Source organism: Pseudopipra pipra, chromosome 5, assembly GCF_036250125.1.
Source record: "Pseudopipra pipra isolate bDixPip1 chromosome 5, bDixPip1.hap1, whole genome shotgun sequence".
Lineage (NCBI taxonomy): Eukaryota > Metazoa > Chordata > Aves > Passeriformes > Pipridae > Pseudopipra > Pseudopipra pipra.
Window position 1 is genome coordinate 62897118 of NC_087553.1, and position 20083 is coordinate 62917200.

General features: G+C 38.9%; 1 protein-coding gene across 2 annotated transcripts in view; it reads left to right on the plus strand.

Moving 5' to 3' along the window:
• The window catches only part of RELN (reelin), a 279986-nt gene that overhangs the window by 64224 nt on the left and 195679 nt on the right, over positions 1-20083 (plus strand). For both annotated transcript variants that reach the window (XM_064656747.1, XM_064656748.1), the window contains exon 3: positions 16551-16686. In XM_064656747.1, the coding sequence (XP_064512817.1) occupies positions 16551-16686 (136 nt within the window). The remainder of the gene's footprint in view (positions 1-16550; positions 16687-20083) is intronic.

Consider the following 20083-nt stretch of genomic DNA (forward strand, 5'->3'; position numbering starts at 1 on the left):
CTCATCAGGTTCCATGGACTTGTACACCTTCAGGTTCCTTAGATGGTCTCTAATGTGACTTTCTCTCTCTGCCACTTAGGTGATGTGGCTGGAGCACTTACTAGTGAAGAACAAGGCTGTGGCACTGGTCTTGTAACCACATGCTGATTCACCAGAGTGACAGAGTGTCAGGTTGGGTGCCTCTGTACCTCTCAGAAGAGAGTCACCTGCTAGTATCACCTGCCACCTTTTCTTACTTGCACTGGTTGTTAGACAGGGAGCACATGGGGCTGCTTTACTCAGTTCCAGCATCTCTCCTGATATGGTGGGTCTTTCTTCTTCAGTACTACAGAAGTACAGCAAAGTGGTTCTGCAAGGACACCTCAGGCTTCAGGGAAGTCTCTTCCCCCTGCGGGTCCTTGCTTTGCAAGCTTCCCTGTCACCAGAGATCTGTTTTGGGGGTGGGGTCTGTTTTGTTTTGCTCTACTTTTAAGGTAGAATCCGTTTACCAAATGCTCTGTTTACCATATTCCATGTGACTAACCTGAATCACAATTTGTTCCCAGCTGGCCAATGTTTATATCGTTAGAAAGTGTCACAGTTGGTGACTTCAGATCTGCCAGATTTCTGATGAAAATGCTGACTAACATTTCATGACAATACTCATGAAAGTGCTATTTAATGATGATTTATAAAGGACAGCTGGCCTAAGTGATTCAAGCACTTAATGTCATAAATGTATGGTTTTGTTATTGTTTGGGACAACTTTTACATATATGGATATTGTCTTTTTAAGTAAAGTGCCTCAGGAAAGGCTAAAAATTCTGAAACTAAATTAATCAGAGTTGAAAATTAAAACAAAAAGTTTCAGAATATTCTGGATACAAAAGTATTATTTCAGTGAAAACAGATTCTATCATTTTTCTACTCTGATAATTAACAACGGAGAAGAGTAGTTATTATGTGAGATTCCAGCAGTTCAACAAGAATTCACTTGATTAATACATGCAGAATAATACATGTTAGTAAAATACTGTTTTCTTCTGAGATCCCATTAAAAATTTTATCAAAGTTTAATTACAACATAGGCCAGTTATGTTTAGATGACACTGAAAACAACAATGCCCTTCAAATAATGGGAATGAAACAAAAGGAATCAACAATCGTCATCAGCCAAACTGGAATTCTGCAGATTTCAGCCAAATGGCTGAACAATATAGAGAAAAGTGGTCTCTTGGTTATGACACATCGCAATGAAGGGATATTTTTCATTCTTTGTGGGTCATTCTAATTCCAGAAGTCACTTAAGGACTTGACAGGTTTGTACAAAAGCCCTTGGATTTTGTGAGCCTATCATTCTGAGAAGATCGATGACATAAAAAACCCTGACTGCTTATGCTGGATTTCATGAACCCTGGTGGTTTGCCTTGGAATTAGCTGCTTGATGCTTTTTTAGTTCCACTTTTTCTCAAGAAGGAAGGTGAAGATAGCTCTGTTCCTGCAGTCCTGTGGTGAGGACTGTCATTTGAGAGCTACTTGAGGAAGAAGACTGAAGGGATGGCTTGTAGAGAAAATGTGAGCAGGGATATTTGAGGTCCACAGAAAGCATGGAAGCAGGTAGAGTAGAAAGACTGGGACAGTGGAGGTTGAGGGGAAGGAGGTTTGCTGAAGCAGTTAGAATGAGGGAGAAGTAGGCATGAAAACAGAGGAACTAGCTGTTCAAATGAAGCTGTTTAGATCAAACTGTAAAAAATTAACTTAGATGTTGGGTTTGGGGGAGGTAGAACTAACAGTTTGTTACAAAATGCATGAAAGTTTGTAAGTCAGCCTTCGATTCATGGTCAACATTCCTGGAATGTACTGCAATATGTGGCATGGCTCCTTTTTTAAATTAATGTGACACAATCCTGATCACACTGTTGATCCTACGGAAGGGAGCAAAGAATAGGATGTTCTTTCTTTGAGTAGTTATAAGGAAGAACTGCATGACCACATGTATCATAGCTCAGTAAAGCTCCATGGGAAAAGCATAAGCCTCAAAGCAGAAGTACTGCTATTCTTGCTTAGACCATCTGACCAAAGAAAGGCTTTCATTCAGGAAATATCATCTGTACAGAAATCACAGAAGTTCTAAAATAAGGTTTTCTATGATATATTGGATTTTAAAATGTATTTTATGCACAAAAAATGTGTAGTGGTGGAACAACAGGAGCTCCAGGAAGGAAGCTGTGATCAAATTGGTATATTCTCTTGCAGAGATTCAATTCTAACAGGATAAAGTTATCTTATACTGTACAAGCTGATTCATTGTCCATGTAAGAAGACCTATACTGATATGAAGCTCTACAACCATACTTGTAGAGATGTAGCTGTTTAATTATCTCTTTCTTGTCCAGACACTCTCAGGCATTTCAGGCTCAGCTTTGAATATAGTCATGCGTTCATTTTTATGAATAATGCATCACATAAAACAATCCACTTCAGCAGCAAAGGTTTGTTTGTTTCATGAAGTATTTGTCTTGAGGATTATTTTCAGCTTTCCTATACTAATCATTTGCTACCTTCACAATTTCAAAACACACCAGAGAGCACCTGCCTCACCCAGTGCTTCTCAGAGACCTACCAATACAGGCTCCCCAGGGAACTGGTCACAGCAAAAGCCTGACAGAGTTCAAAAAGCATTTGGACAATGCTCTCGGGCACGTAGTGTGACTCTTGGGGGTGGTCCTGTGCAGGGCTAAGGGTTGGTCTCAATGATCCTCGTGGGTCCCTTCCAACTTGGCATATTCTGTGATTCTATGACCTCTCTTCAATTCAGCATTTTTGTTGTTCCTAATGTTCTTCTTTGGTCAGTTTTTCAGTAAATCTTACGTTTTTCCTACTTCAAAAAGAAATTAAATTTACTGGGGTATCTATCCCTAATGGTTTGATTCTCCTAAAATAATCCATCCATATTACATGTCTCTGAAAATTGCCATTTGCACAAAGTGAGTGGAATTAGTTATAAAAATATTCAAAATTTCTGAATGCTACATCTGTAGTGAATGTTGGGAATTTATTTTAACTCATAGGCTGTGATCCCTAGAAGGTCTTTTTTTTATTTTTTTGATAGCACAAAAAAGGTGCCTGCTAGCAAGAAAAAGATTTCTTTCCTTCATTTTCTTGGAAATAGCTATATTGTAGGGCTAGCCAAAGGGAATCACAATATTTTTGTTGAATATATTATTTTTTTTGTGCTCCATAATCCTTATTATCAAGGAATGCTTGAAATTTTTGAGCAACTGAATGGGTCATAAGTTATAGGTAGCCTTCTGTGGAGCCCATCACAGGCGCCTATCCCTCCATGCTGTTTTTAAAAGGAATGTAATCATTTACTGGTTGAGGACTGACTCATTAAGCATCTAAAGTACAGGTTCAAGTGGTCTGGACCATACCCGTGGGAGTTATCAGGGGCTGTAACACCTCAAGTGTTTACTCAGTTTTTATAAAAGTTTTACAACTTTATATATTCTTATCAGTAGTTGAATTAAACAGCTGAAAGCTAATTTGGAGCTGCTCACAGAAGTCTAATTATTCAGAGAAGTGATTTCAGCATAACCGAACTTAACTATCTTAAGATAGCTAGTTCAAGTGGTATCAGTTGCTGATATGGGTTTGACAGATCTGAGCTTATGTCACACAGTGTGAGGGTCTATGTACTTCTGTGTGATAAAATGCTTTTGGTGCATGATAAAATGCTTTGTTTCCTTAATTTGCTATTTTAAAGAATCTCTTCAATGTATCACTTAAGAGGGAACAAGGGAAAAAGAAGCATTCAAAAGTTGGAAGATCAAATTGATGGGTTTTGTCTTTTCATCATTATTATTTCTCTATGGCTGTTTATTTGGAGCTTAGATGTAATTTCCAAAGAGCTATCTGTACTCTGTACTACACTGCATAGAGCTGTATGTATCACCCTAAAAGAATAGTACACCCATACATACCTATATGCAAAATATTGGCAGCCCTCGAGCTTTTGATGTATTGCCAGGACAACCTGCATCTCCAGCTGTGCAGTGTTCGTATTTCAAAACATTTAAATGAAAAATGGATGGAAAACTAATTACGGAACTTATTTCAAAGTGCAATATGGTGATTCATTGAGATAAATTGCAAAATAAAGATCAGGGAGTGTTATAAGTTTGGAGTACGTAGATCCATTATAGCCACAATCAGTGATCACAGGTGTTCTACCATGACTATTTTTTGGGGAAGCAGGACACAGGCGTTTCCCACTCCTTCATATCTTTGCTCACTTGTAGATGTGGAGCATCTTCCCCAGGTGGCCACCATGGTGCTGTCTTCAGCCTCACTCTGGAACAGCCATGTCACCATTTGGATTCACTCATATGACACAGCTTCAATCTACCAAGAAGCAGTTTAAGCAATACAGTATCCTTTCTCAATGATGGTTTGGGATTGCACTAAATAGTTCTCTGTTAGTCAGCTTTAGAATCCCCTATCCAGATCAAACTGTTTGGCAGTTTGTAGTTTGTAGATCAATTGAAAACTCCCTAGTCTACTCAGATTTGGCAAGCATTTATTTACCAGAAATAATCCTGTTATATACTAGTTTATCAATGAGCAACAAGATTCAGAAACACTAACTCCATTCATAAATCAATAGATGCCTTCCAAGAGAAACATCAGTGTCAGATTAGAGAACATGGACATGTGGAGAAGGGCTGATTTTTGTAAGAGCTGATATTACAGTGTGAGACAGCAAAATTACAACTGCAAAGTATCTGGAAGTCCCTGAAGAAAACACCTCAAATAGCATACATGGCAGTGCTTAGATTAGTGTAAATTAGGAAACCTGCTCATTTCCTGAACTGCTAATCTGCTTTGAACAAGAAAAAATGTATTTGAGACCTTGAGATGGAAAGTTAAATGTCTCCCTTTGTGACACACATACTTTTTTCATTATTGCAAAACAATAATGAAGGGCAGAACCTCACAGTAGGGCTGCAGCTCTTCAAGGTATTTTTCTTGTTAAGGGCAGATTAGCATGTCAAAAAGCAGAGCCATGTTTTATCTATATATTTTTAGCCTTCTCTTTATACATTAATGGGACTGCTGCTCCCCAGCGTAAGTCCCTTGGGTGCTACTTTGACTTAGCGTATTTTTTAAATCCTTTTAAAACCACAGTAAAATCTTGGAACATTTATCCTCCTACAGTCACAGTGGGGGGTGTCAGGAGAGGATGGCTTTCAGCTAAATGTTCGTTCATGGAACTGAGGCAAGCAAGTTTTAAGATTAAATTCAAGCATCTAGTTCAAAGACCTGCAACAGCAGCAGCTGGGATGCTCTGCTCACATTCATCCCCCACTTCTGGAGTCCAAATATTTTTCCCATTTCCATCCCAGATCCTTAAATGCAACTCAGACCTCTTACCTGTGGTGATTGGTTTGGTGTTTTCCTCATCTTTTCATAGCTCTGGATAAAGCTTTCTTCTTTCAACCATGGGTTTTAAGATCCTATATTGCATGTGAAATGACTGCAGAAGATTAGCCTTTACCATTTAGTCATAATGTGCTCTTCTGAGGACAAAGACTTTAATAACAGCAGTCTTTTTCCCTAGAAGTTTCAATTGACATTGATAGTTTACAAGAGGGTTGCTGTTCTTGGTAGCTTGCTTTTATTTGCCTTTCTTGTATCTGATGCAGAAGTGCTTTTGCATATTTAGGATTGTTGATGTTTTGTCTAGAAGTAAATTTCAGGCAAAGGAATGAAATGCAAAATTTCTTGTGATTCTCAACTGACCATATATGTTGTCAGATAGAAACAAAAGTGAAGTGTTACAATTTTCTGTCTGTTGTATCTATGTCTTAATATATACTCTATGTCTGGGGGCAATGCACCAGATTTTTTCTGATGGGTGATTTTTTTTTGTCACTAGAGTTAAAAGTAGTAATTTGGGAATGAATTAGTAAAATAATTTGCTCTCCCTCTGACTTGTTGGCTGTGACTATTTTTGCTTATTTTGATGTGTAAAGTTTTGTATTTAGGTTTTGTATCCTGAAAGTTTTGCTGCTGTTCATGTTTGCTAGCTTGCAATACATCTTCTGAGGAGTTTTCTTCTTATGGGTGCCAATCTGCCTTCAGTGGGCAGAAATTCAGCCTGCTGGCTATGCTGCTCTTCTCTTTAGCAATACTCTCAACATTATATTTCATTGCTGATCAGTGGAGGAGAGGCAGCATGAAGTTGCAAAGAGGGGGATCATTGCACTATTTAAGATAAACCAGGAGGCAAAGTAAATTATTGCCCATTTTACCAGGGAAAGGGAACAACCGCCAGACTTTTTGTTTTGTCCTGTAGCAATCAAAAAAAGAGATGTTAAAGATGTATAGAAAAGAAATTGTTCTTTTTCTTTTTTTTTCAAACTTCAGCTTTACTGAGCACCTGAATATCAAAACTTCTGCTTCTCTTTCCCCTGTGCATTTCTCTGGTGACAGAGATGTGACACTTCATGGTCAGGGTATCATCACCTTGGGAGTCAGCGAGGTGCTAATGACTGACACTGCTCTCAGCCACACTGGCTGTCACCTCTGGGCTCCCCCTATCCTCCCATCCTGCTGCTGGTTCACAGCACCTGAGGAGCACATGCTCTCCCTCTCAGGAGTGCTTTTACACCACTGCCAGCCTGACAGCCAGGCTCCCCCCAGTTTGGTTCTCCTATGCTATAAGAACTGTAAATGTAATCCATTCTTGGCTCAGATAAGGCAAATCTGGCAGGTTTTGTCCTGATACATTAAAATATTTGTAGAGTATACAGGTAGTGTACAGGATTGTGCTTCCTTCCACCACTAATTTGATACAGACAGAGATACCGGTGGATTTTAGCCAGCAGTGTTGAATTTCAGTATAGTTTCAAAAAAAATAACTCCTGGAGTTTGACGGTTTCAGTTGAAATTTCTGCATTCAACCCACCAACCCATTCTTTCAGTCCCACTTCTTCCTTACTTTTGCCAACAACTTGATTGGTAATTTCTCTGCTCCCCTCAAACCTTTGCAGAGGCTGAGCATGACCATGTTGCCCATTATGCAGCTTTATTTACAGTTTTTATTTTTATAGTTATGAATTCTGAGGAATTTGTAACTCTTTTCTCAACTCCCAGAAAGGCAAACCAGTGCTCCTGTGTCACTGATGTCAACTGCTAAAAAAATTGCAAACGTCTTCACTCCTGATCAAAGTGTTACAGACACTATAACTGGTGTTTACAATTGGCACATGTTCTAGTGTTGGCCTTGTATAAATGCATGAAGATAAAGCTATAATCTTCATGCATAATCATTACCTCAGCTGGCTTTTCCCTCACAGATGCATAGCTCCTGCCTGCACACAGTCTTTCCTGAGCAGATAGGAAAGGCCTTTATGAGACATGCCTATCCCATAAGTCTCCCAAGAGGCTGTGGGACTGGCCATGCCACAGGTCACTTCAGTGTCCCAGCAAGGTGACATGGGGCTGTAGGAGACCTTACACAGTTCACCCTAATGCAGGCACTGCTGAGGCTGCTCTAAGCCCAGCTGTGGGGAGAGGATCAGAAGACCTGCAGCGCCTCCAGGACTACTCCTCTGAATGGAAATTGCCTCTTGTCTCCAGCTCTGTGGAGATGTTGCAGCTGATGCTGGTGAGGGACACACAGTGGCTTCTGTACACATCATAGTTTAACCCCAGAATCCAACTACAGTGAGCCACTCACTCACTTCCCAACCCCCTCCCCACCTCCAGTGGGATGGGGAGGAGAATCAGAAAAAGGTAAAACTAGGGGGTTGAGATATTAACAGTTTAATAATTGAAATAATAATTGTGATAATAGTAATTAAAATGAAAAAGAGAGAGGAATAAAACCAAAGGGGGAAAAAAAAAGCGAGTGGTGCTCAATACCATTGCTCACCACCTGACTGATGACCAGCCCATCCCTGAGCAGAAATTGGCAGCTCCTGGCCAAGTCTCCTCAGTTTATATACTGGGCATGATTTTCTATGGTATGGAACATCTCTTTGGTCAGTTTGGGTCAAGTGTCCTGGCCATGCTCCCTCCTGACTTCTTGTGCACCTGCTCGCTGGCAGAGCATGAGACACTGAAAATTCCTTGGCGTAATGTCAGCACTACTGAGCAACAACTTAACCATCAGTGTGTTATCAATGTTAGTCTCATACTAAATCCAAAGCACAGCACTCTACCAGCTAGTAGGAAGAAAATTACTCTATCCCAATTGAAACCTGGACAACACAATACATGGTTTCAAGTTGACTTTCACATGGTCTGAGATAAGGGATTGGGGAATAGAACGGGGTAACTTCCATAACGACATCACTCCAAAACAGGAAGAGATGTCCGTAAATGATAAATACTCCATCTGGAAAGATTTATATAGAAGTCCCTCTGGTTTCATTATACAGTTATCCTTATTGATTGGTTTGACTGACTTAATTTGCCTTGGAGAAAACTATCAATTTTAAAGCATCCAAGTTCACCATTAATGTTGTCAACAGAGATATAAAGAGTAATTAGGGACAGTGCAAGTGCAACAAAGATACCAGGCACTGAGTGCGTCCTTCAGTGACTGAGGCAGTGAGAGCAACGTGGGCAAATGCAAAATATGGCTGCAGGGGAAGGATCAAAATAGAGGAAATACATTACAAGGCAGACTGCTGCCAGAAACCATTAAGTTCATTTAAAATAAATTAAAGAGAGACTTAGGCTTTTGTAGGTAAAGCCTTGAAGCCATTATCCCAATTAGTCATGCTAGGCTATAGAAGAGCAAACAGGGTACCAGGGGGTGTTACCAGCACCAGTATATCCAAGAAGGGGTGTTGTCACTATGCAAACCACTCAGTCCACACTCAGCAGTGTGTCTGATATTTGGCTGCTGGGACACAGATTTAGGTTTGCAAAGTAGAAAGGCTCAGAGAAATGCAATATTTTTGGGAAGTTGTACAAGAGCTGCTTACATGGATGAGGCACTCAGAAGCCAAATACAGTAACAGTAAAAAAGGCCCAGTAAGTAAATGCAAACCAGAGACAGCTGCTTTTCTTCAACAGAATAAACTGGAACACACTGCTAAAATAGATCTATGAAAAGCTAGTACAGAATGAAGGTGTCAGCCCAACACGTTTCTATAAAGCAAAGGTTGCTATTATAAAACATACTGGGGCTGTTAGGAAAACATTTAAAATAGATTTTGGCTCAAATCTTTGAGAGATTTTTTCTTCTTCTGTATTTCAGCAACACAGTAACTTATTAGCATTTTGTATTTGTATTGCTTCTGGTCCCTCTTTACTGCTACTAAATCTACTTGCCTTGGAGAACTTAGTAGCATGTTGCTCTCTATGGAGCACTTAGACCAGCTGTAAATTGTCCTCTCATCCCTTCTGACAATGGCCACCCTGAAACCACCAACACACTGCAGACCAAGGGCTCACCACCCTCATCTTCCTGACTCATGCAGCCTTATCACACATTACACAAGGGGCTCGTTCAGTGTCCTGGGGAATTATGCAAAAGAAGGGATATTCTTCTCCTCATGAACCACAATTTCCATATGTGTAACTCTTGTTAGGTTTAATGAGACCAGTAATCATAAATCCTTGAGATGAAGTTATACTCCTAAGTGGTTTCTAACAAAAGGCTGCTCAAAAGTTTTAATTAACAACCCCTTTAAAGTAGAACATTAAAAGAGAGATTAAGCAAAAATATATCCTCTCTTTCAGAGCAAATTTTTAAAAATCCATACATGAGAAGTTTATTCCGGCAAACCTGTGTTTCTAGTGAAGGGCTTGCTTCAGTAAATATTAAAAAATGTGAGCATAAAGCACCTAAAAGTCCTAAAGTGATCTGCTTCATACCTGGATTCCAACTTGTGAATGTAATTCAAATGTGAACTTGCAATAAATGATTGTTTTCAGAACTATAACCCCCCCCATTTAAATTTTACATATGAAGAAAAGGTGAGTCACTTCAGCACAGTGGTACCTTCCCAAGAATCAGATTGCTGTATTCAGGCTCTAGTTGTCTTCTGATCACAGAAGGACTGATGGATTTTAGTGACAGACTTTATTAAGATGTTATACATTTATCTGGTCTTTTTCCACTGTTCTTATTAGCGTGTGGATGGCATTTTCCCCTAGCATTGCATATGCTGAAAGGATTTATTACCTAATAACGAAGCAGTAATAATAGTGAAACATGATTTCAAGAAAGATAAAGGTAGTTATTGCTGGGTGGAAGAATATATTTGACATTTGCTGGTCTTTTCTTTCTTCATACTGTTTAATAATTTACCAAACCATCCTGACCTTTAATGATCACAAGGGCTACCAAGTGCTTTAGCAGTCTGTTACACTCTGTCAAATGAGATGTGTTTTTTCTGTCAAGCAGAATGAAATAATCCCCCCAAAATCAATCAGCAACAACATATTTTAGCTAGGTGGGTGCAGTTCACTTAGGGCCATATTCTGCACCTTTACTCACTTTGAAAGGAACTTGCATGGGTAATTTATTTATCTTTAGCTGGCTACTTGCTTGGATAGAAACTGCATGAGCTCCTGGTTGTACATTTGTGTTCACATTTTAGAAATTAAGAGTTACCAGTTCTAGATATTTCTTTACTCCCAACGGTCCTTTTTAACACAGACTACTGATGTTTTTCCTAAACACGTTTGAGTTTTTTTAAAAAAAAGGGAACACAAAACCCACCATGAAGAGATAGTGGTTTGATTTTCTTCCTACCACTAGTTCTCCACAGAATTTTAAGATTTACATTGCAGAGTCCTGAAAGTGGTTCATAACAGTTTAAGGATATTCCTCAAATATTCTTCCAATAACTAAAAATAAACTATTATTTCACTTGCTGTAGCATTTAGTGAAAAAATGTATTTCGTTTTACACATATTTACAGATAAGGATCAAAAAGGTCCTTTAAATATCCGAAGAGACATAGGACAAAGGAAAGTCTCTACCTCTGAAAACGTTGTCTGAAAGTGACAGCTTTAGCAGCTGTAAATAGCACTTTGTGTCTATATTCATTCAGATTTTAACCTAAAAACGTCCTTAGGGCCTGCACTTGACTTTCTGTGAGTTCAGATCTTGCCAGCCACCTTGCCAACTGTGCTTCCAATTTGCTTCTCAAATGATGTGGAAAGGCATGTGGCTTTCCCTTAACTTGCAGGAGAACCTTGGTTCTGCAGTGGTCCTGGAGACCTGTCCTACAGGGACTTTACTGAAAAGCGAGGCTCGTTGTCGGTAGCCACCAAGCCATGTCACCTCCTGCATCTGAGTAGTGTGGTCTTACACGAGTCAGGAGAGTGGGGAACCTCTCTACATAATTAGTCTTCATAAGAGAGGTTGTGCTTTTGGGAAGAAGAGACTGAGGGCATAAACTCTCTGCCAGCGTGATTGCTTTAAATGATAATTATAAAATATGTGGCTACTAGCACCACTCCATTTGGAAAAAAATGAACAGTCCTACATTCCTCACAGAACAAGTCCCTGGTGCTGCATGGGAAAAGCAAGTTGCAGGCTCTGTTTGGCCACTTCAGCACGGGATTCAGCATGGGAGGTGTCTTTGGACACAGTCCTGTTTGCGTCACTCCCTGCTTTGTAATACCAGAACTGTGCTTAGCTTGTGGATTTGTGGATCACCCCTCAAAATGCTACAGCCTGGATGGAGAATGTAGGTCCCCAGCTCTGTTTCCTAAGGGAAAAGATTCTTCCTAGGACTAGGTACTTCATTTTTACATAATGCAAAATCTAATTTGAAAGTGTCTGTTTCTGACTTAAATTTGTTATCTACTAATCAGGAGTGATTTCTTTCCCAAAGAGCCAGAGTGATTTTGTTACTTAGGGTTTTATGTTCTTGGTATTTCATCAATATTTTATGTTTGTCATTTTGCTGTCACACATAGCTTTGAAAATGGAAAGATGTAGCAGATAATCAGTTTAGAGGCAGCAAAACCAAAATGTGGTCATTCATTTCATACCTGTATTTAACATTAACCCTCTCTTTTAATATCATAATTCATGTAAGAAATAGGAAATGGTAGACTACCTTTCATCTGGTTTAGTACTAGAAATTCTGTCGAGCCTTAGCCTCAGTGAAGGATTTGTCAAGGACCTTGATATGCAGCTCCCTATGTAAAGTTCTGGTTTAGAAAACTGTAAGGAGGATATGTCATGTTATAATACCAAACATTATGTTGTTATTGCGTGTAAGTCAGGGCTATCACAGATACATATTTCTCAGACTCAAAAAGCAGAAAATTATGTGAATCTTTCTGCATTTATCTGCACCATTAGATGCTTTCCAAGCTCTACCAGTAGAAAAGATCATCTTTTGGCTTCCAGGGGCCTAAATGGGAGAGTAGTTCCTATCCTCTATAGTTCTCCCTTTTGGAGAATCTACATAACAAGGTGAAAGTAGTAATGAGTTCTGGAACCACACTTGCATTTGACCATTTATGGACCACCTAACACAGCATTTTACATCTTGCTCACCTTCCTGTATGCCACCTTATAAAAGAGGCAAAATATTTCCCTGCATTAGCTGCTACACCCCTACAAGTGATTCTGATTATCACTAAAAAGTATTTTAACATGTAAAGATTGAAGCTACGTATTTGTCATCTGACTTTGCCTAAGATTTCCCATTCAATAATTTTTCTCTATCCCTGGATTTATTCTCTCTATTGAAATCTACCTCTTCAGTTCTTTGATTCAGTGACTATACATCGTGCATTGAATAGAGCTAAGCACATTTTTTTAAAGTTTACACAATAAAAACAGCTGCTGAGTTCCCTTGAGAGAGACTGAGTATGTCTAGTTCCTCTCCTGCTGTTGGCAGGTAGAAAGCTTGTTTGGGATTTGAATGGTTATAATGGTTATACTGATTATACTGAAACTCCTAAAGCCTCAGAAATTTTAGGGGATGGAGAATCTAGAAAGTGCAGATGTCTGAAACATGTCATTATGATGAGCACATGCTGTAAAAACCAAGGGAAAAGGAGTTCAGAGAGATGCTAACAGCTTCTATGCATGTAGCACATTTTGGAGCTGTGGATGTGTAGCTCTCACAAACCTTTGAATATTTCAGTATTCAATAAGTCGCATGGAAATGATCATTTGCTAAAGAGTTCATAGAGTTTTATACAGGCAGATCTTAAAATTTTACCTTAGGATTATTAGTTTTGTAAACACTAGACTTGGATGTATAGTTGCACTGGTCACCAGGATGTGAGCAGGATACCGACAGAACAATACTGACCTGAGCCAAGGACCTTAAACAAAGGCTCAATCTGTCTTTGAAGCTGTCTGAGGTACATGCAGAATATAGTTTTGTTCTGAGAGCTGCTATATAATCGGGCTTGTTTTGTATTAATTTAAATTTTTTGCAGCAGAATGTTGTTTCACATTTGTCCTTTGATTTGTTATGGGGCAAATATTTAATCTGAGAAGCAGCTTACCAGGTTGGAGAGGGGATGGAGGAGAAGGGAGGAGTTGCCTTCCATGGTAAGGGACTGCAAAAAGACTGGAAGGAAAAGGGGAAAATAACCTTCTTTATCCTTAATTTAGTGAGTTCTTAATATCAATTGCATTCTCCATTTTTTGCATTTTTACAATTTTTATATTCACCTTTTCAATAGGAAACCTTGGGATTTAAGCATAAAAAAAATTTTATAATATCATTGTCACTCACTGAATGAAGTTTTAGTACTTAATTGTAGTTAAACAATCTGAAGACTCTGAACCCCTAAATAGAGCTGATGTACTCAGGAAAGGTTCAGCAGATGAGTAGTGTTGTTTTCATTGTAAAAATTATGACAACAAATTATTAATAAAATATCAAGATAATGATGATAGAATTATAAAACTGGCATTTTGAATAATTGCTGTGCTCGTATTGACTTTTTTTTCTGAAAAATATTTGAATGAGTTGGGTTTTTTCATTGTTTAGAATTTATTCTAGTCACTGCAAAGTTGTTCTTTTTCTAAAATGTAAATCAAGGGAAAAAGAAATTCTCCACAGATGTTGTACGTGTTTGATGTATTAGACACATTTTTGCAGTACACTGTCTGAAACCTAGGGAATTCATTAACTCACAAGTTGCTGCCAAGCAGTGGAGCAGTCACATTTCCCAAGCTGGTGTGCCTGTCCCCCGGCTGGGGGATGTGGTAGGGCAGTCTTTGTCCTCCCTTGTATTTGGCTGGCTCAGGAGAAAGGGGGATTTCTTCAAACTGAAGGGCTGTTTTTGCTTCTCCCCTGACACCATCTGTTATTTAATTAACCTGGTAAAGTCTGGCTGTTTCCCATTGTACAAACAGGGATGATGACAGGCAAGGGCTGGTGCTCTGCATCAGTCCCAGAGACACCAGCCCACATCACTGAAGTCACTGGCTTTAGCACAAACTTCAGAGAGAGGGACAAAACCCACAATTTTGGGAAAGAAGCACAGCTACCACCTTTCACCCTCAGCAAAGCAAAGCAGTTGCTTAAATAGCACCTACCCTGTGAGGGATCTCTCTTGGCACATTTTTGGACACATCTGTCTCAGCAGGGCACTGCTGGATAGACTTGAGCACAGAGAGTGGGGCAGTGAGCCTGGGCCCAGCAGTCAAGTGGGTATCTTTGAGGATGTTAATTCCAGCCCTCCCAGTTAGCCAAGAAAGGCAAACAAAGACTCAAAATAGCAGTACAGCATGGCAAGAGATGGCCAAACCTTATCTGCATCTTGTCTCTTCCAATAAAGAACAATCTGTAAAATACCATATTCCTGGGTTTCCCTACTATTGATCTCCAGAAAAGAAGCTCCACTCAGGGGAGCCTGAGCCTTCTCTGTGACCATCCTGAGGCAATGGGCTTAAGCATCACTGGGGATTTGAACTGTAACTGTGTGAATGACAGAAAATCTCGTGTGTATTCCCAGTGGGGAACCAACTAAAAAACCCTGAGCGAGGAGGTTGTGATTTTTTATTTTTTGAAAAACATGCAGGCTTCATTACCACCACCTGCTGCCTCCTGTCATTCCTGGGATGGATTGCTTAAATTCACTGTGGCTCATTTCTCTCCTCAAAAGATTGAAGCTGGTTTAGAATTTCATAGCCCTCAGGATAGGTAGCATCTGTAATCCTGAGCTATAGTCTGTGATCCTCACCAGTACCTGAATGGGATTTCAGGTGTTGCTTTTGGTCCATAAAATGCGAAATGGTTTATTTGTGATACAGGCACCCCTCCCCGCAATGTGCTGCTGGCATGGCAGTCCTTGGGGAACAGCAGGTGGAGCCACATTTGCATTAGGAAGAATTCATCCCCCTCCTTGATGTAGATCTCTCACTTGCAAACTCCTTCCACTTCTGGATCTGTAAGGGCTTAAGATAAATTGTTGCATTCCCATTACAGAAGAATTGCCACCAAAAACAGTAGCAGAGGATTCTGAGAGGTGGAGGTGGGTTTTATTTCTCTGTTGCTTGAATTGCAACAAGGGAATATGAGAAATACCAGCCACTATAAACTTTGAAACACAATCATCTAAGAGCTGACAGTGACCTTGTTGAGCACGGACACACCTGCAACCATTTGCTTTTCCTTTTGATCCTATTAGCAATGTTCTAGCCCATGTCACTGTTTTCTGCAATGAATGTTCAATATTTGAAGTAACTTGGAACAAGGCATTCCCTTCTGATAATAGCATTTAAAAGAATAGTTTCAACAATTACTCTTTCATGTCCCAGGATTAAAGGTGTAGTGATCCACTGCAGTAAGATTGCCTTACTTTAAGCCAGAGGGTGTCAAACAAACAACCAAGTTTGCACTGCTTTGTAGGAAACTACAGAATGGCTCCAAGGGGGACAAGATTGCTGTCAGATATTGTTTTATGTCAAAAAATACAGGTTTTTGTCTAATGATGAACTGCAGTGAATTCCAAAGGGAGGGATTAATAGATGACATTTACATTCATCCATGTATTAGAGTCATGTTTCAAAAAAAAAGAAATCAAAGAATTGTATACTGGTAAAACTGTGGAAGGCTGCTGCTTTTATTTCAGATCAGAAGATTTCATGAACCCAGAGTTCATTTGTTTTTTGCAAATAGAAAAAATTGTCTACAAAAAGATAATACCTTTCTCTAAAAGCTTCATTTTTCTTAGTTAAAGAGCAATTTTTTTTGCTTCGGGTTTTATTTTCTTTTAGATCTGTAATGGTTGTGAATGAGATAATGGAATAACATTGTGATTCAGCTCCTCCTTGAAAAATGTAAATAATTCCTCTGGTATTGGCCTCATGAAGAATAATAGCAGTAAATACATGGATCCTTGCAGTAAATGCAAAGTCAGTCTTGGCTCAAGCAAAGGCCAGCTCCAATATTTTGATTGGCATTAATTCTAATTACTCAATGGCACACTCTCGGATTTTTTTCCACTCACTGTTGCCATGATGAAACACATGGCAGATGTATTTCTCGGTCTGTTAGCACCTTGCAATGAGCCATTAACACATGTTACTGTTTTTCTCCCCTGTGTCTTTCTCCTAGGAATTATGTCTGACCACCAGTTTGGAAACCAGTTTATGTGCAGTGTGGTTGCATCCCACGTGAGCCATCTCCCGACTACAAACCTCAGTTTTGTTTGGATTGCTCCGCCTGCAGGGACGGGCTGTGTCAACTTCATGTACGTACACACGCAAAGGGAATAGAACAAAATCATTTTGGAGATAATGAAATGATCTAACCTGCTCACACTGTGTCTGGGTAAAGAGTCAGTCAGAATAAACTGCTAAGTGAAGACTTCAATATGAAGTGAAAATATTAAGTTCTTCCTGGCTGAACAGTTTCTGTGCATATTAGGACTTTATATTTTCAAAGCATGTAGGAAGGAGATAGTGGTTTGTAATGTAGCATGTCATCAGAGAAATAACAATACAAGTCTATCATTTAAACAGAAATTGATTCTTCTTAGTTATTAATCATATTATCGATCCTTTAAGTATATAGCTCATTTGTACTGACCTAATTTTTTAACTATTGCATCTAGTATGAGTTAAAACATCTGACACATATATTATTCGGATTGTAAGCATCAACATAAAATACAAGTATTTGAGAGTAGTCATGCTCAAGCATTTACTGTTCCTAATTATAAACACTTCCGACTTCTGCTGAACAAAGAATAACCAAGAGGCTTTTTTGGTAATTTCTTTTAAAGACCTAAGTAATCGTTTGATGATTTAGTACCAACAAAATACATAGCTTAACTTGAATTATTAGCATATATATTACTATATGTTACCTTCAAGTTATTTCTAATTATTTGTCCCAGAATTTTGGTACATCAGATTTGAGAGAAAAAATATACCCAGAGTGCAGCTGAACGTAGGAAATGTTTCAGTTTTGACATGTTCAGGGAAAAAAAGGCAAACTGCTCCCTAATTCACTAAGCAAATAATTGTAACATTTCAGAGGCATTTTCAGTGTTTCTCTGACTGTCCTGTTGTCAAAACAAACCTTCCTTTGAGTACTATTCCCATTCATTCTGTACTGGGAAGCTGTAGGTAAGTCCTCCACGTAATCAAGTTGTTTTACTGTTGTGAAAATTAAAAAATGAACAACTGACTTCTTTGAGAACATAAGTTGCTGATGGTGAGCACAGTACCTTTTGATTGATTTACCTGTGTCTTTGATATTTCACTTTACCCACATAATGCACTTTTTTTTGTCTATATTGTCAGGATATATTATTTATTAGCTGTGATGACAATCTCAAGACAGTTTTATTTCTAACTCTTTTCTTCTAAACATTTAATAGTAAATTGGGGGAAAAATTAGCTTTGATGAGTGGTAACTAAATTCTGAGAATTTATTTGTAGCATATACAACAGTTGTATATAACTTGAGGAAATCTGTTAACTATGGGGTTTTTTCTGTGGAAAATCTATGAATTTTATATTTCCTTTAATTCCTTTCTAAAAATAGTTTCCTTTGTTGATCAAGTTGAAGCAGTTAAAATTTGTTCTTTGAGCTGCCTGTACATCTTCTCTGCGTACTTTTGCCTATTCCCTTACTTTGTCGAATTTTTTTGTTTCCCTGGTATTCAAGAAATAATTGTTGAATTGTTGGTCCTAACTTGCACAGTGACTGCCAATGTGTTTGTGTATGAGATGTGGCCCTCCACTGTGATTTTTGAGGTCAGTTTATAAAGTCATTCATTTTCCTGTGACTGATTTTTTTTTTGGTGATTTTGTATTGGGGTTTTTTGTTCATAGTTGCTATTGTTGAAGAAGAAGTGACATTTAGCTCTACAGAAATACAAATACTACTATGACTGCTGATTCCCATTTAAATGACATTAAAGGGATATTTTCAAAGGCAATCTGTGCTTGCCTATCTTGAAATCCATGGAAGGTTCAACATTGTCTTCAGTGGAAACAGAGTTAGATTAACGCTAAAGTTTTGGAAATCCAACTTGTAATTCCCTATTTGTATAAATCATAATCCACCTCTTCAGCGTTAGCACCCCTTCAAAAAGGGTGGTGTTTGCACTATATTAGTAAAGTCCTTAGCCACGCTGCAGTGTACAGGGCATACATAGCAGAAATCTGAATTTATTCTTGACTATGTAATTTGCAGTATGGATGTAAGCATAAAACTGGCAGGGCTGAAAGGTCCGATCCTGCACTGAGGAGCCCAGCACCACAGCTGCTCCTGGGGTCCCTGGCCCATGTGACTGGCTTTTCAGAATGCCTCACACCATGGTATAAGGATACTCCGTGGGTTATAGTGTTTTGTCTTTGACGATGAGCAAAATGATGCAGTTATATCAGTTTGGTTTCCCACAGAACAAATTCAGATGGGAGGGGAAGACTAGCTTCTCTGAGGTTGGTGTTTACTCCAGGATCACACTTTGCTGCAGGACTACTGAGTAAACGTGATCAGCAGTTGAAGGAAATACAAGGAGGAGAAATATGTTTTACCTCTAATCCTCCTTCTCAGTTTTTCTTCTGCTATCCACACTTTCTTGCCTCAGCTGGTGTTTCCCCTGCTAACTAAATCACAAGTTGCAGTAAACAAGGCTATTTTTGTCGTGCAGTGTTAGTCTGCCTGCTTTACCCAGTTCCCTGACTTCAGGAGTTCCAAAGAATTGGCTCTACCTTTTTTATCTCCCTTTATAGCAAATAATAAGCAAGATATTTTAACACTTAAAAATTAATATGTAGTCTAAATTTAATATGTATAACAGTTAATATGTTAAATTGAATTAATTTTAATTTAAGTTTAATTTAGTATAAATTAAAAGTATTTACAAAATGTACCTAAATTTATAGACTCCGACAACAGTGCAATATAGGTAAGAGCTTTCTGTGCTGTTTGTTGCCAATATGTCTGTGATTCAGATTAGCTCATTAGTCTATGACCTCTCTGGGGATGGATAATAAGGTTATTAATTAGCACTAGCCTTGGCGTGCGATTTTTGCAGTGTTGATATCTCTCCCTGGATGATTCCTATGAGGAACTGGACAAAGGTCATCAGGCAAATCTCTCACAGGTCAATGCACAGCTAGCTTTTATTAACCGCACACACTATTGACCTGTTCTGGCTTCCACTGGAACAGTGGCACAGATGTGACACAGAGAAGTCATAACCCTATAGACATCATGGGGGAAATTCCCTTTCACTTCATCTGTGTCTTTTGGTGTGCTCTTCTAAAGCTCAGTCCTGAACAAGATTGAACCCTTAAGAAGAAAGATTTGTGTGGTGATGCTGTCGGTCTGTCCTTCCTTGTAGCTCTTGCACCCATTGGTAACCACATAAATGTGACAAAGGGGTTGAGATCTCAAGATACTAAGATTCATAAAAATCAGTAGCCAGGTATACCATTTATACCAGTAAATTTGGACATTCCCCCAACAGTTCTGCCTGCTACAACAATTTATCTATAAATTGCCAGAAATATTCTTGGCATAAATGTGTCAGTTTCCAGTTACCAGCCCACCCTGAATTTCCCAGTCGTGGCTAAGGAGGATGGCTTCTGGTCATGTTTAGTTTACCAAAATAGCCAGTGAGAGACACA